This window comes from Pelecanus crispus, chromosome 22 (assembly GCF_030463565.1).
Source record: "Pelecanus crispus isolate bPelCri1 chromosome 22, bPelCri1.pri, whole genome shotgun sequence".
Classification (NCBI taxonomy): Eukaryota; Metazoa; Chordata; class Aves; order Pelecaniformes; family Pelecanidae; genus Pelecanus; species Pelecanus crispus.
In genome coordinates, this window is record NC_134664.1 from 2004570 (window position 1) to 2029451 (window position 24882).

Sequence of the window (24882 nt, forward strand, 5' to 3'; positions counted from 1 at the left end):
GCTGTGTGTGCCTTCTTTTTCTCTTCTTTTTTTTTTTTTTTCCTCTTGCTGGTGTGCCAAACTCCTGTGCTCCTCAGGAGCGAGCTGATGCTGTGTCCCATGCCTTCTGTGGTGGTGAATGCCGTGGGCTCAGCTGGCTGCTTCTGTATTGGAATTAAACCCTCCCCTATGGCTGCCCTCTCCACGCAGCCTGTCCCCAGCAGCTGGGGGGAAGGCGGCCGGGCTCAGGTTGAGCTGTGGCTCCCTGATCCGCAACCAGCGCTCCTCCACCTCTGCCATCCCTGCAGCGCATCTCCCAGGGCTTCGGCGAGCAGCCTTGGAGCCGGCCCCCTCCTGGGGCCAGAGCTGGGCTCCGGCCTCCGCTCCGGGCTGGCTCTGGGCCGGAGCCTGCGGCGTTTCGGTGCCTCCTTGGTGCTCCCGCTCCATGGCGGCCTGCGCCACGCGCCTCCATGGCGGCCTGCGCCCCCGCTGCGGCGCAGCTCCTCCCCTGCGCTCCCTCAGGGCCGGGGTGCGGAGAGGCCTGCGGGCCCCCGGCCCTGTGCTCAGGCCTCTCTGCCACCTGCTGCCTCATGCGGCTGCGTGACGTCACAGCAGTGACATCACGGCGCGGCGGGGCCGCCGGGCGCCACGCCCCCCCTCCGTTGCCACGGCGACGGCGGAGGCGCGGCAGTACACCGCCCACAGGGCCGCGCCGGACTACATTTCCCGGCGTCCTCCGCGCCCGCGGCGGGTGGTGCTGGGGGGCGGGACTACATTTCCCGGCGTCCCCCGCGGCCGGGGGGGCGGTGCCCTACGGTGGCCGGCGCGGCGGCGGTCGCGTGACGGGCCGGCCGGGCGCTGCTGGCCAAGATGGCGGACGAGGAGGGCGAAGGGCTGCCGCGCTCGGCGGCCGCGCCGCACCGGAACGGCGGCGGGGAGGGGGCCCCGGCGGGGCCGGGCGGCCCCCGCGTAGTCCGCATCGTCAAGTCAGAGTCCGGCTACGGCTTCAACGTACGCGGTCAAGTGAGCGAGGGCGGCCAGCTACGGAGCATCAACGGCGAGCTCTACGCCCCGCTGCAGCATGTCAGCGCCGTGCTGGGCGGCGGGGCGGCCGACCGCGCCGGGGTGCGCAAGGGGGACCGCATCCTGGAGGTGTGAGTACGGGGGGGCCGCCGCTCCGCTGCCGCCCACCCCGCCCCGCCCCGCCCTGCCCTGCCCTGCCCGGCGTGGGGGGCTGCCCGCCCCCGCCCCGCCGCCGCCGCCCCCTCCGCTGCGGGAGGGCTGAGCCCGGGGGGGGGCTTCGCTGGGGGCTTGGGGGAGCCCGGGGGGGGCTGAGCCTGGCTGGGGGATCGGGGCGTCCTGGGGGTGGGGGGCTGAGCCTGGCTGGGGGATCGGGAGGAGGGGCTGAGCCTGGCTGGGGCTGCGGGGGGGGAGGCCTGGGGGAGCCTGTAGCGGGGGGCTAGGCCGGCTTCCCCTCCTTGGGGGCCTGGGGGGTGGCTGGACCTCGCTGGAGGCGCGGCGGGTTGGTTTGTTCTCCTCTCATCAGGGGCTTTGGGGGGACCCCTACGGGGGGTGCCGCGGGGGAGGCAGGAGCCTGCGTTCGCCGGCCCAGATGCTTTGGGGGGCCCTGATCAGGGGCCTGGTCTGGTTGTCTCTCACTGGGAGCTTTGGGGAGCCCTTACTGGGGGGCCGGGACAGGTTCTCTCACTGGGAGCCCTTAGAGGGGTCTGGCCTCCCTCGCTGGGAGCTTTCGGGGACCCCTCATGAGAGGGCTGGGCCAGCCTCTCATCCCTGGGGACCCCTTTATACAGAGAGGGGTGTGGGCTGGCTTCGCGGTCTTATTGAGGGTTTTAGGGTGCTTCTTAACAGGGAGTTGTGGGCCAGCATCTTCCTCCCTGAGGGATTTGGGGGACCTCTTTGAGGCTGGAGGGACACAGTCCCCATGTCTTTGAAGGCGAGGCACTCATTTTTTTTAGGGAGCTCTTCAGAGGATCCCCTTCTTGGTGGGGTGCATGGAGGGATTGAGGGTTGCAGCCTCAGGAAAGAGCCCCTCTGGGGGCGGGAGCCCCTCCCTTGGAGGGCGAATCTGGGGTCCCCTTCACCAGCTCATCCCTGGGGAGATTCTCCCCCCACCTTCGTTTTTGGGGGCGTCCCTTGGATTGCACAGCAGGAAGGGCTCATAGGCAGCAGAAACATCCGTAGGAGCCACGTCCATGGATCTGCCTCCCCGCTGGGAAGGGGCTGGTAGAAGGGGGTGGCCACAGTGGGGAATTTGCCTGCGGAGGCACTGAGCTCCTGGAGAAAAGCTGTTCCCGGGAGAGATCCCTGGGAAGGAGGGGAAGTAGGTTAGGAGATGTGAAAGGAGGTGGCTGGAAGGAAGGGGGAGCTCACCCTGAGAAAGTCTGCAGGGGGAGAGCAGGGGGAAGGGCCCGTGGCTGGCAGAAACTGGTACTGGGCTGGGTGAGCTGACGGGTGCCCTCGCAGAGACCTGGCGTGGGCTGGGACGGGGCGTGCGAGGGTGCAAACCCTCCTCTGGTGAGTGGGAGCCTCGGTCTTCCATGTGGAGACCCTCCTGGGGAGGGCAGGGGGATACTTGCGGAGGGAGGAGGAGATCGGCACGGCAGGATTGCCGCTGCAGGCATGGCTGGGCAAGGAGCGGGACAAAAATAAACCCTTTTGGGATGAGACGGGTGCTCTCTGGAGCTGGTGGCCTGCCTTCCCGCCCCCCGCAGCCGTGCAGCTTTGCAGGAGGCAGCAGGGATGGAAATGCACGCTCAGGGATGGGACCGGCCGCTTGGTTTTTCTTCCTCTCTGTCACTGGGACCTCGGGTTGTGCAGGGCTGTGCGGTAGCTGTTTCTTGACAGCAAGAACTGTAATGTGAGCCTGAAAACATCTTTCCATGGGAACGCTTCAGCTGTGTTGAAACTGATCTCTGCCCTCCCCCCCCAAAAAAAAAAAGAAACCCTTAAACTTTGAGCCCACATTTGTGGACTGACATTGGTTAAATCTCTTTGAGGGCTCTCTGTAGCCTCAGCCTGTCGAGGTGTATTTTTCTTAGCGTGTTCCACTTCGTCTTGTGGTTCTTGGGGTTGGTTCTGCCCATGCTGAGCTGTGCGATACCTCCTGATCCTTATGTATTTGTACTTCATGCTGAGTTGGTTAAGTTCAATTACTTATTAATTACAGGGATTTCATAGCAGCAGGAATGCTTTGCTGCCAGTCTTTGCAGGCTGCAGTGTGTGAAGGACAACAGCATGTGTTTGGGCCCAGCAGAGAAGAGCTGTTCTGACTAGCCCGTGGCTAGAGAGCTGGCCATGCCCTGCAGAAAGCTTGCTGTTGGGATTTGGCGCTCTCCCGTATGACCCAAATACTCTATGCTTTGATTTTTCTGTGCAGAAGAACCATTTTGGGGGGGGTGAATTCTGCACCTGGAGGATCGACTTGAGAGAACAGCATTTATTGACCAAGGGGAAATATTTTGTATGTGTTGCAAGGTGCTGAGCTGAAATTCTCCCTTGTGCCTGCTGTGGGGAAACACTTAAAATGCTGTGTTTGAAATCAGAGGTAGGTTTGGAGGCCAGCGCTGGAATCGGGGTTTGGTCCCCGTTGTCTCAGCCGGCATGAGGTGAGGAACCGACCTTTAGTCTGTCACCAAACCAAGAAGCGGTGTTTGAGAGAATTAAGACCTGCAGATAACGATGGTTAATGAGGGGTGTTTGCTCGAGGCTCTCTGGACCTCTGGCTTCCCCCTCCACGGGGCAGGGAGCAACTACAGCTGGAAGGGTGGGGGGGTTCCTCTTGCTTTGTCTGCCACTTCTCATCTCCCGGGAGGAATCACTTTTAATTTGCCCGTGTATCTTCTTGTAGTGCTGCCAGATTGGCTCTCGCCCTATTCCAGTATCGCCTATCGCTTTTGTTAACCTGGCTGCATAAATCAGCCCTGAAAATACTACGCGGTACCAGCCACGTTTTGGCGACGTGAAGACCCCGTGTCTCTGCACGCTCTGCCAAGAGGACGCTGATTCTCCCTGGGTCTATTCAAATCCAACTCCTGCAAGTAAATCTTAGCACGGTTGCGAGTTGGAGTAGAAAACAATAAAACAAGACTCCAAAAATAGCTCCGATTTCCCTTCCTTTCCACAGCAGCACCCTGCGCACAATGGTGGGGGTGGGGTTCCCCGGGAGGCACGGGGCCCATCCGCCACCGCTGCCGCCTGCCCGGCGCAGCGATGCCGGTGCCCGGTTCGTCTGCCCGCAGGACCCGCGGTGGGTTTGGCGGTCACCGAAAGCTGGACTGCGGGTCTGGAGCTGGGCGGTGGGGTGCGGACCTGGCGCTTCGGTCGGAGTTGCTGGCTGCTCGGCATCTTTACACATCTCATGTCGTGTGTGAGTGCCGAAAGCACGTGCAGGTTAAGGTGTTCTCTGAAAGGGCTGTTTATTTCCCAGCGGGGCTTTGTTTCCACCTCTTGCAACTCCGAGCAAACTGACCGGGGAGAGAGTTTTTTGGAGCAAGAGCCTGAGGGATGAGATTCTTCCATGGCATGGCCTTGATGGAATTACTGTGGCTGTCGCTGCAGAGTAGCGGGGTGTTTAGCACGGGGTAACTTGTCTGTGGGGTCTGTCGCCCCATGTCTCTTCCCCAGCCCGCTCTGGATGCGTGCGGTGCTGGAAGACCCAGAGACCTCCCGTCCCTGCACGGATGAGGGCTCCAGCTGCAGTAGCGGGAGCGAGGTTTTCCTCTGCGAGGCGGAGCGCAGCCTGCTTCCCAGTCCTCAGGCAAAACCAAAGGATGTTTCGGGTGTTGTCTGAAGGGTTGTTTAGAGTCCCGTCCTCGCTACAAAGTCCTTTCTTGCCATCCTTCACTGCCTCCTGCTCCCGTATCTAGCATCTAGCTCAGACCTCTCGCTTTCGAAGGCTGGTTTTGCAACATAGCTATGGCATGCCCTCTAATCTTCTTAGCTGGTTGTGTGTTTGTGGGTGTTGAGGGCATTGGAGACAGACAATGAAAGCTAATTTAGTTCTTGATTATCACCCTGAATGACAATCATAACTAATCTTGACAGCGAAGAAAATCTCACTAGCGTTTGCTCTGTTTGCAGGGAAGCTCGCTCAAAAATAATGGAACAGATAAAGAAGGGATTTGATGTCAGTATTATTGAACTGTGTGCAGCGGAAAACTGGTCCGATCTAGGTGTGATTGCGAGGGTAGGGGGATACCGTACCCCGCCAGACCAGAGAATTGGTCTCCATCACTCATTCCCACATCAGAGAAATGTCCGAAACGGTCGCAGCTCCGGCTGCTTCGAGGGAAGGTGTCGTACCCCTCGGTACAGGTCTTGATGGGATAACCCCCACCAGAGACGGCTTCTGCTTCACCCTCGTGGGGAGAGACCTGTGTCTGGTGCGCGGGGGTAAGAGGGATTTCCCTCAGGAGATTAAACTCTTTATCTCTCCTTGGTCTAAAGTCTTAATTTTGTGTATCGACTTGGGACAGAAAAAGCTGGTTCTGCTTTGGAGCAGTCCGTAACGGTCTGTAAAAAGGAGGCGGCAGCTCCGTGCCCTGCTCGCGCGCAGCATTTTGCTGCTGGCACAAAGGGCGCGTTGCCAGAAAATCGCCTTACGAAGCGGTCAGCGGGCTTTACCTTGGCCAGAGTCTTCAAGGGTGTCTCTTTGCTTGTCCTCAGGCAGTTTAGGAAGCGGGTTGAGTCAGCGTTGGGAGCTTTATCTTACACGATGAGAAAGTGGAAGATGCGCGGGGATGCACGGGCGCCTTGCTGCTTCAGAGGTGGGTTGCTGTTCTGCTGCGGTTGCAGCAGTAGGAACTCATGAAATGTCTTGAGTTTGGCTTGCAGCCTGGCGAACCTTTAGGTTTTAATCCCTCTAACCGCCAGCTGATAGATGTCTGTCCTCCCCCCACCTCTCAAACACACCGTCTTCCCGCTGGCGTTCCTGAATTCACCCCACCCTTCCCAGGCTCCATCTCTCACTTTCCTGCGCACGTTTTCGGAAGGTTTTACCGTGGGTCAGCATCTCTCCCCATCTTATGAACAGGGCTGCTGAAGCGCAGCGGGGGGAGTGGATTTGCCTGGTTAAGGCTATAGATTAGAATTGGGAATAATCTGGGTCTCCTGATTGCGCCTTTCAGCCTGTGCTCAGTATGCTCAATAAGGCTGGCGTTGGCTGTTTGAGTGAAAAACTGCAAATGTATCTTTTCTTTCATGAGAGATAACAGCAGTGGGTAAATGAAGAACCCTCGTGTGCTGGGTTTTCCATTAAGTGTGCAATTAGATAAATGTAAGAGCTTTTTTATCTACCCTGGTTTAACACTTCTGCAGTATATTTGAACAGAGCTCTATATGTGCCTAGAAATGGGTGCGATGACTGAAGCTGGAGAAATTTAAACCCATTTCTGTCGCCTGCGCTCTCTGCTCCTGCTTTGTTCGGCTCGAGATAACGAAGCAAATGGGTCAGTCCCCGTAGGCTCGGCCGAAGCGGCCGCCCCGCTCCTGATGGGGAAGAGCTGCTGGGGATGTGCTGGACATCGGTGCCTGGTGTGTTACAGTGGCTTTTTTTGTACCCATCATTTCCCTTCCTCGTTTACTGGTCTGAGCACTGAGGAAGCAGCGACGGATGAAATATGAGGCAGGGGGAGAGCTTCCTTTTACTAGGGTTCAAACCTGTGCTTGCAAAATGTGAGTTGCAGACTGAAACGTCATCGAGAGGCCTCGCGAACGCCCGTACTCCAGGCTGCTGTTGGACTGGGATGCTGTTTTGAAGAGCTGGAGCACAAGACCCTGCCGGGCTCTTCGCTGACATCTCTGCAGGAGTGTCTCGTGATGGTGGTTTTCAGCGTGTGGTCTGCAGAGTCCTCGGGGGCTCATTGATGTTGCTCGGAGCTCTGCGAAAGAGCACGGCTGGGAAACCAAAGCCACTGTCACAGGCTGGAGCTTGGTCGTCAGCAGCTTGCACTGAGCCAGAGGAGAAACGGGGTCTACAAAAGGAAGAGATAAAAATCATTGCTTTGATGTCGGTCAAAAAGGTTACGCTTAAAAGTCTGGCTCTGTTCTGGCACTGGGGCTTGTGGTGTAGCAGCCCTGTCCATCTCTGGTCTTCTCAGGGTGGTTTTGCTGATGATTCAGGGAAGGAAAACCCAAGTAAGCCTTGACCTAGATCGTGCCTATTGCTGCTGTGGAAGCTGACTGCAATTAACTGCTCCTGAGTTTCGAGGGTGGATTTGATACAGATTTGGTTTCTGAAGTGCCCAAAATGTTGTTCCTTTTTCAGCAAGACTAATAGCTCAGTACTTGTTTGCTTTTCAGTAATACTTAGTTTTTAACCTTCTGAAATGTTAACATTCTTTGTCGTCTTTCAGGGTGTTTCAGAAGTGTTAATTTGCAAGGAATCATTGCTCTCATGATTGGAGCGGGTGAATGGCAGTCACGCTGTTTGCCAGAGCAATGCGTGTAAATATGCACAGGGACATTAAAACTTCCTTAAAACGTAAGAGGCTTCTGTGAAAATGGTAATTATCCCAACCTTCTTCTGGGCTCTCCCACATCAGAGAAATAGGAAAGGTCACGGGAATTGCACTTGTTAGTGTCTTCCTGGGGGTTTTTTAATCTGTTTGGAATAATATTGGACAGGGTCTGGATCACTTAGCTGTAAAAGAGGAAGGCTGGCTTCCCTTCTGTTGGGGGATTAGAAATGGGGAAATACTGCTTCAGCCTCAGCTAACGGCCCTGGGATGGTTCAGTTTGAGGAAGGCTTGCGCCGACAGCCGTCTGGCTTTGGGGGCCGAGCAGCGGGGGGGGGCGACACGCTGCCTTGTCGGGGAAACCATTTAGCTTGAATGGTCTCGGGTGTATCATGCAACTGAGAAACTTAACGCTCCTCTGGGAGAAGCTGCGAGGAGCTGGGTCTGTTAACGCTGCTGTGGATCTGTTGGGCGAATACGTTGCTCTCCCGAGGAGTGGTGGAAGGGAGCCGGCACCGTCGCAGTGGCTGCCCCTTTGCAAACGCACCCCATGAGGCATGGTCAGGGGCGCGGAGCTGTTTCGGTGTTTGGTGTTAGCTGGGTTTGGGAAGGGAGAGGGATGAAGACGACGAAGCGCCTGTTTCTGCGGCTGCTACGGCAAGCCTGGAGAAGCTGTCCCACACCGCTGTGCCCAGTAAGCTCATTAGCTGTTCATCTTTATTTCCAGAGCCTCTCCTGAGGAGGCTGCTGATCCCTGTGGTGACTGCCCTTGGCGCTGGATCTCATCTTCGTCACTCTTCTTCCTTCATCAGCCCTTCTCAGAGCAGAGAGTGATCTGTCACTGCTGCTGTTGTCTCAGCACCACACTTAAAATCTCTCCCACCGCTGAATATTGGTGAGAACTAGTGTGTTACAGAGAAGCAGGAGCTCAGGGAGCTTCTTGGTTGCATATTGAATTTTATGGGCTTAACGTACAGCCCGGGACAGAGCTGGAGCCAGATGTGTTTTGAGCCAAGCGTCGGGAGCTGGAAGATGCAAAGCACTGGCTGGGGGGAGATGGGGACTTGGCAGACCGTCCCCATTAAGAGACAGGCGACACGTGAAGTTGTGGTGTGACCAGCTGCTGCCAGTCTTACTTCTGAGGCCACATCTACACGGCAAGGCTCTTGCCAGCCTGGTTCTGTCACGCTGGGGTGGGAGAGCGGCGCGATGCCAGACGGATACAGCTGTGCTTGTTTTACGCAGGTTTTGCTGGTCTTGCCTTGGCTGCAGAACTGGGCTCCGACTCCTGCTTGGCTGTGGTGGCCCTGCTGATAGTGTGGGACGGCTGAAGGTGCCACCTGCTAAAAAGCAAAGCCTGAAAGATGACTTGAGTAGTTTCTGGGGTGTTTTCCCTTGGATAGTTTGTTGGTTTGGTCAGTACTTTGCCTGAATAAAGCACAAAGGCAGGCTATGGTCTTAATCTCCAGGAAGCTTATTACAGACTTTCTTGCGGTAAATTTCCCTGTCATCTCTTGACAGACAGATAGTTGGGAAATTTTAAGAAGTCTTTGCAGAAAATGAGTCATTTGGTGTACGAATGGGAGAAGTGAAATGTTCTTCTCTGTGTCATGGGGATCTTGCTCGTTAGCATCGGCATGGTGGGGAATTTTGCTTTGTTGAATGCATGCTTCGTCCTCAGGGTCTCCCAGTGTTTGCCAGCAGTTCCTGTTCTTGCTGAGAACACTTGCCGATGGGTGTTCCCAGGTTCAGATGTGGCTGGTGAGTGGGACGTTTTCTGCACCGTGCTGGCAGAGGGAGCAGGTTTGGGGGAGCGAGTGGGGTGCTTCAGCAGCTCATCTTCTTTCCAGCTCGGGGACCGTGCCAGCCTGCAGCCAACTGCTCACCATCTTTGGCCTCGTGCTTTGGAAATTCAGTCCCAAAGAGGCTTTTAAATTCATTACGGTGAATGAACACCCGTCTGCTCTGCCCCCCAGCGTGTATTTTTTTTGTGGCGGGAGCTTGCCGAACCACAGGCTGGAGATCTTTTGTTAAGCTGTAATTCCCGGAGCTTGGCTTCCCCCGTAGCACCAGGCAAGCCCCGACGGGCGAGTGCCGAGGCTGGCAGCGCCTGATCTTGCCCCACGCGTGCCAGGGTTTCTGCCCTTGCAGCGGTGTCAGCGGGCAGCAAAGCATGCCACCGCCTCAGGTCACAGTCCGGAGCCTCAGCCCGGGCCTGCCTTGGCAGGCGTCTTTGCCAGCGTGCTGGACTGTGGACTGCGGCACGGGCGTGTGTTCCCTCTGCCGTGGGGAGACAATTGCCAACAGAAACGTGGTGACGAGTGCTTTGGGGTTATGTTGTCTTCAGCTCAGCCAACGTGAGCCCTTAGTCATGGTGAGTATCGAGCTAGACTGACCTTAACCAGCACCAGGAGGAAAACAGCTTCTTCCCAGCTCCCTGCGGGGATGGTGAGAGCATTTGGGAGCCCCTTTGCAGCCCTCTTTGGGTGGGGATGCTCCTGCCAGAGGGACGGTGTGAGAAGACTCCTCATTGCCCTGTCCCACAGTGAACCGAACAGCTCCAGCATCGCTTCTGCCCACCAACTTCAGAGCTTTTCCTGCGGTAACCTTCCTGCAAGGCAGCTCGCTTCCCCGGCGAGGTAAAGAGGAAGCCAGGCACTGAGGGAAGGAGACTCGCCCACTGTCCTGCAGCAGAAGGTGACAGAACCTCACGCTCCTGGTTTAACCACATCCGTGTTTGGTGGTGGACAGCTGAGAGAAGTTTTGTCAGTGGAAGTTGCTCGGATTGCTGCTGAAGTCTGGCAGACCTGGCCGGGGGCTGCACGTGCCTGGCCGTGGTCTCCACCCTGCAGCGGTTTGCTCCACCATGAGCAGAGCTCTCTTCTATTTCCCGTTCCACACAGAAGAGAACGGTGTGACGTCTGCGGTACCTCCTTCGTGGAGGGAAGGATCTGGTCGTTATCTGCCGCTGTTGTATCTGGACATCTTTTCTGTAAGGTATGAAGGGACCCAGCCCTGCGGTCAGCTCAGCAGCCCTTTCCTGGGACCGTGCGTATCCCCTGGAAGGGTAAAGGTAACGCCTGGAGCTTTTTTCCAACTCCAAATGGAGGCAGAAGCTTGAGGAGCAAAGTACCTCAGTGTCCTGTTGTCTTGGGAAAAGCGCATTTGGCTCTTGGATCCCACAGGTTCGTGGCCATGTAAACAGCGCGTCATTCAGCTGTGCTCCTCTCGCCTTGCCAGCTGCTCCCGATTTGCCTGTGTCGTATGATTTACCGTTCCCTTTCTTCGTCAGTTCGTCAATGATGATTCCAGCCTGAGTTGCTATGGCGACTTTATTGCAAAGGTGCGAGTCCTCCGGCCCCACGCGCCTGTGGTGCTGACTGCTTCTTCCTGCTGCTCGGCACAGTGGAGGGGCGAGCCGGGCTCCTATGAAAGCAGCATCTGATCTTAGAAAGACGCCTGCTGGGAGCGATGGAGAGCCGGCAGTGGGTGTTACCCGTTTTTTGTGAATGAAATGATGCATTGCAGTCTTATTGTTGGGAGTCCCGGGTCCTGTCCTCGCTGCCTCCCAGGGTTTGGTGTCGGCTCGGGGAGGAAGTGGATGGCAGCAGAAGTCACCAGGAGGGTGTGGGAGAGGAAGAGGAGGAAGCTGGCAGCGTGTTTGTTCTCGGTCTGCTGGCAGAAGGAAAAGCACGGTGTCTGAGGTCTTTGCTGATGGGAAGTTAAGCTGAGAGCCTACTTCCAGCCTGGCTGGGGCTGAGTAACTACAAACCAGCCTTGACTTTTGTGGACTGAACAGCGAGTCCTGCAGCCTGGCTCACCCAAAAGCCCCTGCTGCCAGCTGGGGGGGCTCTGCCTGTCGCTGGCTGGCGATGGGCTTGAGGTCGAGGGTGGGACAGTGACTGAACTCCCCTGCCTTCGTCCTTCTCTCCTCAGGGCAGGACTGGGACGCATGGAGGAGAGTCGTCATGGCCTGCCGTCCCTCCTGCTGCGGGCAGCAGCCTTCTCCACGCAGCTGGAGTCTCTGGCTTTTCATCCCCATCCGCCAAAAATCAGACTTGGGCAGCGGCGCTGTAGGACTTCGCGGACGGGGTTTAATTCTAGGCGAGTGGAAGGGATCTGGGATAAGCGAGCAGCGCGTGAGCATCGGTCAGGTGCAACAAAGCGAATGTCACTTTAATGCGACGATGTTGGTGGCAACCGGCTCGACTCTGTAACGAAGAGGGCGACTGAATTTGCTGCTTTGGAGGCCACGCCTCTGCCCTGTGGAAGAGCTGACCGGTGAGGAGGGGATTTTCCCTCTGCCCTGTGGAAGAGCTGACCGGTGAGGAGGGGATTTTCCCTCTGCCCTGTGGAAGAGCTGGCCGGTGAGGAGGGGATTTTCCCTCTTCCTGACCTTAACGGCCTCATTGCTGTAAAAGCTGTGTACAGCTCTTTGAGCACTCCTGTCGCGCCCAGGGGCTGCATCCGAGGGCTGCTCCGTTATCCCTTCCCTGAAATGGTGCGGGAGCTGTAAGATAACCACGGGTAGTGTCTGAGCTGGGGGAAGCTTTCTTGTCCAACTCCTGGCAAAGTGCAAGCGCCGTCTCTGGCTCACAAGCACTGCTTGGGGGCTTTTTTAGACTTGGTTCAGAGCCTGGGATCCATCACCCAGATTTGTAAGTCGAGATCGGATCTTTCCAGGGCAATTCTTCTAAGTAAAAGTTCGATAAAAAATGATCGATGTGAGGCAGTGAGAGCTGTTCTCTTTCATTTGAGAGCTGGGGATTGAAAGCTAAATCCCGTGCTTGATTTAAGGCAAGCTGGGATGGTTCTGTGACCAGCACTACGTCTTCAGCGGTGAGGTGATGACGGTCTGTTCCCAGGCTCCGGGAAGGAGTAGCCGATTGCCAGAGGGGGTATTTGAGAGCCCTTTCTCTCCCTGCATGGTCAGGATTCGTGGCTGGGACAGTGCAGGCTGCTTTCCTCTTGCGTGCCTCTGAAGCACGGGTAGTGGCCAGAGTCAGCAGCACAGAGTAAGGGCAGCGCTGGGCTTTCTGGTGGAGAAATTCCTGGGTGCGAGCGAAGGCAAATTGGGGTTGTGGTGTGGTTGCCAGTGTTGCTTCAGCAGCGGTGAGGAACTCCTTGGCTGGTTTGTTCCAGGCTCAGCCCAAGCAGCTGCTCGGAGAGCAGGGGTGAAAGGGACCTGTCGTCTCCGACGCTCGACGGGCTCTCTGCCAGCCTTGTGAGAGTGCGGCCAGGCTGACTGGTGGGGATGCAGCGGGAGAAGCTCTGCCTGTTCCTGTTTACACAGGGAATGTTTCTGATACCACACTCTTCACAGAGACACTTGTGATGACTGCGAGTTTATGGAGGCTCGCTACTAAATCTAGCTCTTATCAGGAGGAAAACCAGGCTTGTCCTTTTCCAGATTTGGAAGAGAACCTAACAGCTCTCTTTGCTTTGAAGTCAAGTCACAGGTCCAGCATCTTTCCAGGCTGGCCAAGGTACGGTCCGTATCTTTTGGGCAAAGCGAGACCCAAATGATGGTTAACTGAGCTCACAGGGAGAGCAGGAACGTCAGGAATGCTTTAGAGGTGGCTTGGGTATGTCTTGGGTCTTCAGAGCTTTCGTGGGGCTCCTGGAGGGCTTGGGGCATAATTGTGATGAGCTCTTGCGATCGGGTTGGAGCAATTTAGGAAGCAGAAACCTGTCACTCACTGTAGCAGTGCTCCTGGGCTGTTTGGGGCAAGGCAGAGCAGTTTGCCTGGAAGTAACTGAAGCGAACGTGCATCTCCTTTGTGTTGCACCGAAGCAGGCGTGCTCGTGGGTGCCGTGTCTGGTGGATGGGAGCAGCAGCTTCTGAAATCACTTACCGCTGCTCTCTGAGCCTCCTTGCCTGCGCTCTCATTCTTGTTCACCTGAAAGCTTCAAATCGTGTTTTGGAGCTGTAGAGGATCAGGGGATGGGCTTTGCCCTAGCAGAGTAGGATGTGTTAGGCATTCAGTGTTTTCTTCCCCAATTCTGTGGTCTCCTTGCATTTGCCTTTAGCTGAGGGGAAGAGGCTCGCTTTCTGGGTACAAACATGCCGTGTTGTACCATTGGGAAATGGTAAAAACTGTAAAACTTGTTTTAAATATTCAAGGGGGTGCCTGAGCCTTAAAGAAGTTTTAGTTGTGTCTGAAGTCTTTAAACGTAATTCAGTAGCTAATAACATGAGAAACCATCAATAGAAAAGATTAGCAAAGTTTAGACCAGAGTGAAACTGGAGCAACCAGAGCAGTTGAGGCTGGAGGGATTTTTCAAGGGAAGCAGATACGCGATGGATCTCTGGGCTGCTCCTGGCATGGTTTGAAGGCTCTGCCATCACCTCTGCCTTGCTTATGGCTTTTCTGCTTTCTCTTTCGCAGGAATGGGGTGAATGTCGAAGGAGCGACACACAAGCAGGTGGTGGACCTGATTCGCGCAGGAGAGAAGGAGTTAATTCTGACGGTGTTGTCCGTGCCTCCCCACGAGGCAGATAATCTCGATCCGAGTGATGACTCTTTGGGGCAGTCATTCTACGACTACACAGAAAAACAGGCTGTGCCCATCTCCATCCCCACGTACAAGCACGTGGAGCAAAACGGCGAGAAGTTTGTGGTTAGTATCGGCTCGGATGGCGTTTTCTGGAGATAGGATGCGTTTGCGCTCCGAGCTGGCGTGCTCCTTGCTGCTGGTGACAATTGGTGGCAACGCTCTCTGTCTTCAGGATGGAGGGACATTAATTTATTATTGACTGGTGTTGACACTGTCTTATTTAGGCTTGCCCATCTTCACTCTTACTGTGCTTGGTTATTCTTTGCAGCTACTTCCTATGAGCTGGGAAGGTTTTTTATTAATGTATCTGGAATAGCTTGATCTCTTGCGAAGATTAAGTAGGAAGTTATTATTTTGTTCATTTAAGCTTTCATATTTGTATCTGCTGTTTTACACCAAGTGTTAAGGACATCTGTGATAGATGAAAAAGCAAAGGGAGCAGATGTCTTGAAGCATAGCTTCCCATCTCCTGAATTTCTTTTCCCTTTAGGGAATGTCGGGGGAAATAGCTGTAAAAAGTCTTTTTCCTGTGGGTTCCCTGCCTCTTCTGTTGCATTTATTGGGGAGGCTGGCAGGCATTTTCCTAGATAACGTGATCTGTCATCTAAGTACCTGACATGGGTGCATCCTCTGAGGCTTAAGGTTGATTCTGGCTCATCAGGGATTCTGGCTGTGGCTGGTAAGGAAATGTTTGGAGAGGGGCTCAAAGTGGGTTGGGCAAAGACACTCATCTGCAGAACTGTTTCTTCTTGCAACTTGGGGTGTATTTAACCTCCTCAGTCGGCCTGGCCTTGCTTAGCTCTTCCGCTTCCTTGCCTGGCTGTGTAGTTTGCAAGCCGAGCATCTGTGAACGCTGTCTCGATCGGCCCGTCCCCCAGCACCCTGTGCCTCACTGCCGGCCGCCGCTCTGAGCGTGCCTCGGGTCTGAGCCGCACCGAGGGTCAGCAGAGCCTGCAGCCGGACCCCAGCTGGCTCCGAGTTTCAGTCTGCAACTGGTAGAGACGGGATCGTGTCACAAGGGTGGTATTCTTCCCCCTCCAAATAGCTGCTTATTGTTAGGAGCGCAGTCCTACCCGTGTCCAGACCATGTTTTTCTTCTGCTCTGCGTGCTGTCTTCATTTTTCCAGAGCCAGAGAACTGTGCGGCCATCAGTGGGGGTGGCTGATGAGGTGGAGACACTTGGGATGAGATGGCAAGTATCGGGTGTTTTAATTACGCTGCTGCTTTGACTTGTGGCTGGAAGATTTGTGCCGTACGCTGGCTCCCTTCACTCTCCCAGACTGGGAGGTAGGTTTGGCTGGAGCAGTTGCCCTCGGGACGCGATTGCGTTGCAATACGAAGTGCTGGGAGGCAGATGACAAACCGGCTCATCGCTTTTTTCTGTCCCGGCTGAGGATGGAGGCATTTTCCCAAGGAAGACACAAACCAGCGTCAGTGTTGCAGAAAGAGTGTGTGTGTGTGTGTGTGTGTGTGAGAGGAAGGGTGGAGAGGGTTCGGGAGCGCTCGGCTCGCCAGAAGAGTCAGGCCGCTGTGCAAAGCCTGTCGCTTCAACGTGTCACGCTGGCGTGCGTGTCTCTGAAGGGGACAGGTGGGGTCCTTGCGGATCCCCAGCCTCGCGGGGAGCGTGTGCTATCCCTGCGCCGGCTGTCCCAGCCCCAGCGGGATGCTGTCGGATCAGGTGTGCCGCATGGGGCAGGAGAAAACGGGTCCTAGAAAGCAGAGGTTCTTAAAGAAGCTCTGCGCAGGGGGGTCAAATGGAGCCTCTTCACTGGGCTGACGACAGCTGCTGCTGTTTGGATCTAGCCCCATCCTGACACCTCCCGAGGTGATGCTGGAAGGGCTGAACACATGCTTCTCTTTAAGGAAGAAGCTGTGGTTTTGTTGGAGCACTTTCCCCTTGTGAAGGTTGCCAGGCAGCTATCTGGGGCGCAGGTGTGGAGGGCGAGCGACTGGGACCACTCCGGGCCCTCATCTGGGGAGCAGGTCGGGGTTTTGAGTCTTTTGAACGCTGCTGCAGCCGCCCTTGGTGCATCTTCGGCACGTGCCTCTTGCCAGACTCCGCCTCTGTGCTCTGCTCGCCCTTTGACTTCGGGAGGACGGTGGCGGGGGACGCTCCTCTCCTCAAGAGGAAAGGTTGCGGTTGCAAACGCTTCCCTTGTGCGACGTGAAAAAGCGTGAACCTGCTCTCTTCCCCACTGCATCCCTTTCCTCGTGTGAAGCTAATTAAAGTAACGCTGCTGTTTGGGACCTCCTTATCTCTGAGGGCATATTAGCAATGCCTCGATAAGAGCTTGTTTAACTTGCCTGCCAGACTGAGCAGATTGGCTTTAAAAATGGAGGCGGCTGGTTAATGAACAGGAAGGGAATTCCCTGAAGAGCATCGCAGTGCTGAGAAATGTCCTGCAACCGTAGCTCTGCTCCGGGTTTCCCCTGTTTGGGACCAGAGTCCTGTTTCCTTAATGGTGTCCAGAATGAAACTGGAAGAGCGCACACATAGCTAAGAAACTAGTTAACATGGGGTGCTCCTAAAAGATATATAATGCTGCTTCTCCCTTGGGATTTGCCCAACAGTTGGTGCCTGACTGCTGCCAGGGGCTGTGTCCCAACACAAACCAAGCCTCCTGCTCGATTTGGGACCTCTCTGTGTCTCGGGGAAAGTAGCCATGACCCTGAATCCAAAGCTCTGGGGCTTTGGCTGCAACATGAGGCTCAATTCTGCAACAAGCTGGAAATTCAGCAATAGCCTCAAGCGCACCTGGAAGGCAACGAGGCTCTTGTTGCCAAAAAACAACTGATGCGCTCAGCACGGCATTGCTGTGGCATCTGTCCAGTGGTGGCTTGGTGCACCTCGGGGCCCCTCCTGTGTGCAGCTAGTGCGGGAGATGATCCGGGTGAACGCCCTGACGGCTGCATCGGGGCTCAGGGCCTTTCGTGAAGGGTTGGGTGGTTTTATTCTCTTCTTGGAGTACAAAGGTGCCTTGAACTCGTGGTGATCCTGCTGCTGTCAGATGGAGGTGGTAGTTGGGACATTCCCCAGCTCCAGGGATCGGCAGTGGCATATTTAACTATTCATACCAGTTTCTCATTCTAGCTCAAACCCTCCTAATTTAGTCTGGCACTACCTGTGGGTGCAGGAAGGCAGAGCTGTGCCAATTTGGATCTGGGAAACTTTTCTCACCCCAGTCAGCCTCTTCTCCTCCCTGCAGGTCTACAATGTTTACATGGCAGGCCGCCAGCTCTGCTCAAAGCGGTACCGGGAATTTGCCATCCTGCACCAGAACCTGAAACGGGAATTTGCCAACTTCACTTTTCCACGTCTCCCAGGGAAGTGGCCGTTCTCTTTGTCGGAGCAGCAGCTGGACGCCCGGCGGCGAGGGCTGGAGGAGTACCTGGAGAAAGGTACTGAGCTGGGAGGAGAGCCCAGGCAGCCGTATGACGCCTTCCTCACAAGCGGGGAAACAAATCCTTAGGGTACATCCTTCCACGGGTGGTCCAGAACTTCATGGGTATTTGTTTTACCTGTGAGGGAAGGAAGCTCATTTGTAGCTGGATTGGATTTTACAGCTGAAGTGTTGAGAGGGAGCTCAGACTTTCCACGGCTTAATGATTCACGTGTTACTGGCTTGCAGCGCACTTCCAATGACAAATTGTATAATTAGTTTTTCAACGCATAATGAGCTTTTATTTATAGTGTCATGTTGCTCACCAATAATCTTGGAGATGAGGGAGCGCAGGGAGGAGGAAGAGGAGGGAAGCTTTGGAGCAGGGAGAAAGTCATGTTCGAGGCTGTTCTCATCAGGGAAGCTCAGCTCAACCTGAGCTTGCTCATGGCTGAACGCTTTGGTCCTTTTCAATGAGAGTTGTAACACCTGCAGCAGAAGTTTCCTTCAGGTTGAGTTCAGATGGTGGGAAAGTGGGTACAAAACCTTATCTCTGTGTCAGAGTGCCCGGATAAAAGACCTGACCCCACATTTTGCAGTGAAGAGATTGTAGATGGGATTTGGGGAGCAATGACCCCTCGTTCCTATGATGCTGTATTATTTTCCGAGTTGTCTGGAAGCAGCTCAATTAATTTGTGTGAGTTAACAGCCTCTTTCCTTCCCCAGCACCTGGCAGAGAAGCCCCCCCTTCCCATAAGATGGATGTGGGTCAGGTTTTCCCCACCCCGCTGATATCTCAGCCCTGCCCTGCCCAGCTCGTTCGTCTTCATGCTCGGTCACCAGCTGGCTGGAGGAAGGGGCAGACTGGTTGCATTTTAGAGGCAGTTTGGGTCCAAATTATTTGTTGAACTTGGCCTAAATTCCCAAATAGTTTCAGTCCTGCTGGAATAACTTTTTTTTTTTTTAAGAGGCAAAAGTATTATTTATGAAATTCTTGCCCACTTTTAAGTATAGTCTAAACCTCCTGTTGGCTGTGTGCCTGGGGCCTGGATTTCACCCATGGGGAATATCTCAGTGAGTTACTCAACACCTCTTGTCGCTTGCTATTGTGGGGGATTCAGGCTGGATCAGTCTTGGTGCCGGGACACCTGATACAGCCCAGAAAGCACTTGTTTTGAGAAGACTTTCCCAGGCTGCAGATACCACCCTTGTTTCACGCTGCCCGCAGAACAGGCACTTGTGCTTTCCATGTCGGTTTTGGGCCGGTCCCGGGAGGGGAGGGCTCCCCCTTTCCCCAGGCACCCCACTAACCTCTGCTCTCTGTCCTGCAGTGTGTTCGATACGTGTCATTGGGGAGAGCGACATCATGCAGGAGTTCCTGTCGGAGTCGGACGAGGTAGGCACATAGGCGACGGCGCTGCGGCTCTGCCGTGCCCTTCCCTGTTACAGAGGCCGTAAATGCTTGGTAAAACTGGATCAGAGAGCAAAGACATTCCCTGCCAAAGCCTCGGTTGGTTGAATAGAAAACCATGGCAAAAAATCAAGGCTGCAGTTTGCTGTCTGTCATTGCACATAGGAAACCTTTTCTCCATAGCAGCAGCTAAGAGCAGCTTCGTGCCGCTCTCGGAGGTGCGCGCAGAGCAGAACCAGCCGCGAGGCCTCATTGCGTACCCGGGGCTCTCTGGCAAGGGGAGGCCCGGCAAAAAACTGCACTCGCTGACTTTCCTGCTGGTTTCTGTGCCGGCGGCAGCCCAGGTGACTTTGCATTTGTGAGCTGTTTGTATTCGTCAGCCTTTAGCCAGAAAGGTGGCAGGCACTCTGCATACCAGTCTGTCTGACTTGCTCCTCCTGAGATTGGAGTTGCAGGCAGCAGCAGCGAGTTGCTTTTTGCCCTTCAAGTGTTGCTCTTTCTCCAACATTTCCATGGTGCGTTAAGTTGGCGTGTCCCAAAGCTTTCTCACACCCTTCACTGGCAAACCCGTGAATGGAAAATCCTACCCCATCGTGGCGTGAAGTGGTTTGCTCAGCTTCCTGTCTCGGAGCAGAGCTCACATCTTCCTTCTTTCAGAATTTCTCTGGTGCGGACTGGAATGGGATTCTTGAGGCTTGCAGAGTAGCTGGTTGTTAGAAGCAATCATTTTAGTTAGCCAGTGAGAGGCAGTAAACAGCCCGTAGAGCTTGGGGCTCAGTTTGTGTGATGCTGATTTCTGTCCTCTCTTCTTCCCTCCTTCAGAATTACAACGGTGTCTCGGACGTGGAGCTCCGAGTAGCGTTACCAGACATAACAACAGTGACAGTCAGAGTCAAAAAGAACAGCACTACAGACCAGGTGTACCAGGTGAGCTACTTTTTGGTTTTTTTACATTGACTGGAAGATTAACACGATTTGGACATTAACCAAAACCCCGTGGGCACCCGCTCGCTCCTCTTCGAGTGCAGGTGGGCATCAGCGACGCTGCTTTGCTGTAGCAGAGAGGATAGGGACACCAGGGAACTCAAACCTTACACTGAGCTGAAGCAGCGTTTTCACTGGCAGGCTTGGCTGCAAGGACAGAGTCATCGCTGAATTAATTTTCACTGATAGTATCTTAAAGCTGGTGGCTGGCTCTAAGCACTAGACAGATTGTGCATTACGGCTTGCAGTGGCTGCGGTGGAGGAGCTGGGTCCAAGCGCTGCCGGCAGCCAACACACGAGTCTCACTGTGGCTGTGTGGCAGGACAGCAAGTGGAATGTTAAGGGTAGTGACCTTTTTGGGGAATCCTCTGGCCAGATTACAGGTTTACAAGTGGCCAGAGGCCCAGTGCTTTCAGTGGAAAACTAAGGACAACCGACTTCAACCAGCACTGCTGGAGGAAAAGTGGAAGCTGTGAATGGATTAGAGGGAATAAGATGATGCGGGGGAGAGCCTTTTTGAAAGGGGAATGAAAAGCGTTGCTGCGAGCAAGGGAGCCAGAGGGCTGCGAAAGAGCAGGCTCTCAGGGTCTGCCGATCTGCACGGCAGAGCCCTGCAGATGGGACTCGCAGTACGCTCGCGCGTTTGGAACGCAGCCTGTTGAATTTCACGTTGCCTCTGCTGAGGTCTGTGAGTTTTGGCTGTGGTACTAGCGTGCAGGACTGAAGTGTTGTTGGAGAAAACTCCTGGGGGAGGTGTGCACGCCTCTTCCATTAGGAACTGAAGTGGGAGGCATCAGAAGAAAAGGTGACCTAATTGTCAGCCACGGTGGCACTTAAAATCTAGAGCAGTTTACAGGAAGGTGAAAGCAGGAGACTGTAAGCTTAAGAAAACATCTGGTTTTACTGGAAGAGTAAAATTTGGGTTTTCCATGGTGACTAGCGCCTCAGGCTAGGGAATACTTGGGAGTAAACCTGTATGAAGCCAGCCTTGCCCCGGAGGGGGACAGGCAGCTGCTGGCTCCTGTTTGCTCACCCTGTTTTCCCCGTTCGGTTGCTCTTCAGGCCGTGGCTGCGAAAGTCGGAATGGACAGTATTACCGCAAACTACTTCGCCTTGTTTGAAGTGATCAATCACTCCTTTGGTAAGTCTTTTAATCCCCTCGGTGCTGACGAGCAACTGAGGAGAAAGCTCTGCAGTGCTAGCAGAGCCCGGTGGCACTCTCATTTAGGTCTTATCTCTGCTCGCAAAATCAGCAGCCCCCGGGAGGAACGGGCAGGCTCAGTAGGCTCTGATAATGAGGAGCCCTCAAAGTTTGATGGCTTTTTTTGCTGTCGCTTGACTTTTCCTTTCTTAAGCAGTTCAAGGAGACGAGCTTTTTGCTAAACTGAGAGACGCATTTTACTTTAGCTCAAAGGGTCTGGCGAGCTTAGAAAAAGTGGGCAGCGTCACTGCAAGACAGCCGTCGCTGGAGAGGGGGGCACCAGCAGCGGCTTGGGATGGATTTTTTCCTTTTCTGGAAGGGGAAGTGGATCGAGGGCACGCTTGGTCTCTACACATGTAGGCGTGGGTCAGTGTCCAGGTCCTGGAGGGGATGTGCTGCAAGCTGCATCTTAGCTTCTCATCTCTCCTTCCGCGGTTAAATCCTGATGGTATTTGAGGCTTGACTGTGGGGTTCTGGGTGATCGTTTTGGCACTTAAGTAATTGCCATCCTTCCAGCTTAGCACGTGCTGAAGTCTGGCTGCTGTTCAGATCCCTGGCCGCAGCAATCTCTGTTTTCGCCCAGCTTCACGTTGGGTTCGCTGAAGCTGTAGAGAGGCCAAAATGTCGTGGTCACACCACAAAATGGGTGTAGTGGTTGGTTTGTGTTTTATTTTTTTCCTGGTGCTGGGTTTTAAGCCAAGTGTATTGCTCATTCCCAGCTGGGTACCTTCATTTCTGGATTGTCATCTCTATATGCCTCAAACTCATCCTGTTGTTACAGCAAACTGTGCCTTCTAGGAAGAGATTCCTAGGGCTGTTCCTCATGCTCACAAGATTCTGGCTGAATGGCCGGGGCGATTTTTAGCTACTTAAAGCCCTCCTAAAATGACTCATCTCACAGAACAGGCTAGGTTTGCATTCAGATGCTGACCCTGGGGCAGCCAAGATCACCAGTCTCCTGTAAAACTGTTGGCATCGCAGAACTGCCTCTGCCCACTGGGATCGTGGTCACTTTTTGAGGGTTACTGGGTGCTGGTGTGTCAGAGCAGGGCACGGACGTAGTGAGGGAAGACCGGGGCTGGAGGGTCGACATGCTTCGAGATTGCCAGAGCCGGGCAGGGCTGTGCGGGGAGCCTCGAGCGGGAATACCTGCTCCTGGGAGATGGGATGCTGCAGCGCGCTGGCGCTGTCTCATGCAGGAAGCTTTTATGGTGCCAGACTCTAACTGGAGCTATTAATTCCTTGTTCCTGTGAGTGCTGCGCTTCTCAAACTGCGCTGGAAAGTAAAACCTCCAGTTAACCTTTATGGCCAGTGCTTTCTGGACGCTCGCTGTGAACATTCACATTTATTCCTGTCTGGATACGCTCCATTTAATTTCTCTGGAAACCCTAAGCTCCATCTGCAGTAAGATAGTGACCGTATCCCTGCCTGATGGAGGAGACGTACTGGCACTCGCCTTTTTTTGTCCATCATAGCTGGGTAAAGCAGATTTGAACACAGTAAATGCCTCGACGGGCGGCCCAGCTGCTCCAGCTTGGTTGAGCAATGCAGCAGGTTTTGTCTGGGCTCTGGTGGCAGCCTGCCAGGATGGGGGGGGGGCCTTCTGTAGTCCCCCCGCGCTGTGGGGACAGCGCATAAGGTCCAGGGCACCGTGATCCTAAGGCTTAGGCAGGGTGGACCTCCCTGTGCGCAGCAGGGGATGAAGTCAGGCCGTTGTGCTGATGCTTGAGAGCCACGCGGAGCTCTCCGACGGCCAAGAGGAGTTCAGTCTCGTGCAGATTCCTGCCTGTGCACTAGAGGACCAGTGTGGTCCGACACTATGGAAGCAGGCATTGAAAAAAGCTGGATTTGGTTAGGGAGAAGGAGAAGGGGCCTTGGAGCAGAGCTGGGGTCCTGATCCCAGCTGGCTCAGCTAAAGGGCATCGCTGATGTTGATTTGTACGGCAGCCAGGCTGTGGTCACAGGTGACGCTGCTGATGCTGTGTGGGGCTGCGTGCTTACCTCGATGTCTTGTGCATTTTCCAGTGCGCAAACTGGCGCCCAACGAATTCCCCCACAAACTCTACGTGCAGAACTACACCTCGGCGGTGCCGGGAACATGCCTGACCATCCGAAAATGGCTCTTCACTACAGAGGAGGAGGTTCTTCTCAATGACAATGACCTGGCAGTCACCTACTTCTTCCATCAGGTAGGTGCCCGAGAGCTGTAATTTTTTACTGGAGGTAAGGCAGCACAAGTGCCTGGCTCCCAGAACTGCTCCAAACACCACTGTCCTTTGGCATACTGGCAACGGAGTGTGAAACTGAGGGGTAGACTTGCTTGGGTAACTGAGAATCATAGAATCGTTTAGGTTGGAAAAGACCTTTAAGATCATCCAGTCCAACCGTTAACCTAACATTACCAAGTCCACACTAAACCAATTAAGAGTAGACTAAACCATGTCCCAAAGTGCCACGTCTGCCCGTTTTTTGAACACTTCCAGGGATGGTGACTCCACCACCTCTCTGGGCAGCCTGTAGAAGTCCATGGTTGGGTGAATTGGCAGTGCTGTGGTGAGCTTGTGGCCAAGGCGCAATCAGACCGGGAGGCAGGACTTCTGCCGCTCTCACTGCGGGGAATTTGCCTTCCCAGAGTGAGCTGAAAGGATCCTGGAGGCTGCTCTCCTTGGGTCAGATATGTTGTCCTCAATTCTGTGTGTTGTCAGTGAAGATGGCTGTGACCAGCCGGGGAACAGACTTCTCCCTGTTCATCTCAAGGAAAGGGAACGTTTCTGCCTGTGACTTCACTTTATGCAGATTCTCTGGGCTGAAGTGAGTCCAAGAAGAGCCGTGTTCTCCCGTTGCCTGTATAAAGCCAGTCTAGGATGACCAGCTCAGTGTGTCCCAACACTCTGAACTGGGCCTGTACCAGCCTCTGGTACAAATTGAAATAAAAATAGTAGCTGTCAAATTCTTTGATCTCCTAGACTGGCTCTTTACTGGCTAGTGCTTTTACAAGCTGCTTTGTGACAGGGGCAGGAGTCCTCGCTGGAGTGCGCAGCTGAGGAGCGAAAGTAAGGGGCCGTGTACCTGCCCAGTCTTGAAGGAAAAGTACATTTTCATGCCAACACTCCAGCAGCATGGTGGGTAAAAGCCAGCACTGCTCTGCTGGTGACGGCTGTGTCTGGAGTGGAAGGGTTGTACCAGCCTGTCCTTGCCTGTGGCTGAAGGCAAAAGCAGGATACCAGGTACCAGCATTTCCAGATCCATCCTCTCTTGCCAGGGCACGTTCTTCCAAAGTCCTCCTAGACGCCTAGGCATCTGTACGCTCCCCAAGGCAGCCAGAGGCTCGTGGCAGGAGTCAGCGAGTGCGAAGAACAACCCCTCTGAGCCTGGCCATCCCTCTGCCTCTCTGGGTACACTGGTCACCTTCTGGGGCTGTGAATTTGGGTGGCTGTTTGGAGCAGCCTCGGGGCCAGCCAGGGAGGGCAAAGCATTGTGACTCAGTGAAGAGATCCTCTAGTCTGACCTCCTGGGTTTCCTTTCCCTTTTTCTGTTTAGGCTGTTGATGATGTCAAGAAAGGCTACATCAAAGCAGAGGAGAAGTCCTACCAGTTACAGAAGCTGTGTGAGCAGAGAAAGATGGTCATGGTGAGTTATCCTGCCTGTCCTGTTTGCTTTCCTTCCTGTCTGCAATGCTGTGTCTGGAAAGGAGACACTGGAAGGGATTGCCCAGAGAAGTTGTGGATGCCCCACATCCACTGGAAGCATTCAAGGGGGCTTTGAGCGACCTGATGTAGTGAAACATGTCCATGCCCATGGCAGCGGGGTTGGACTAGATGATCTTCAAAGGTCTCTTCCGGCCCAAACCATGCTACCCACACAGCCTTGAAAAACACATCTTTCTTGGAAAG

General features: G+C 54.7%; 1 protein-coding gene across 5 annotated transcripts in view; it reads left to right on the forward strand.

Annotated features, from left to right (window-relative positions):
- The first annotated feature begins 849 nt into the window (after positions 1–849).
- Positions 850–24882, forward strand: part of SNX27 (sorting nexin 27) — a 33777-nt gene continuing 9744 nt past the window's right edge. For 2 of the 5 annotated variants that reach the window (XM_075724231.1, XM_075724232.1), the window contains exons 1-8: positions 850–1133; positions 13844–14075; positions 17219–17411; positions 18724–18788; positions 19626–19730; positions 20850–20928; positions 23015–23178; positions 24530–24619. In XM_075724231.1, the coding sequence (XP_075580346.1) occupies positions 850–1133; positions 13844–14075; positions 17219–17411; positions 18724–18788; positions 19626–19730; positions 20850–20928; positions 23015–23178; positions 24530–24619 (1212 nt within the window). Of the gene's footprint in view, positions 1134–10514; positions 10640–10746; positions 10940–13843; positions 14076–17218; positions 17412–18723; positions 18789–19625; positions 19731–20849; positions 20929–23014; positions 23179–24529; positions 24620–24882 lie in introns of those variants that run through there. The other 3 variants (XM_075724233.1, XM_075724234.1, XM_075724235.1) reach the window with 3 other exon arrangements.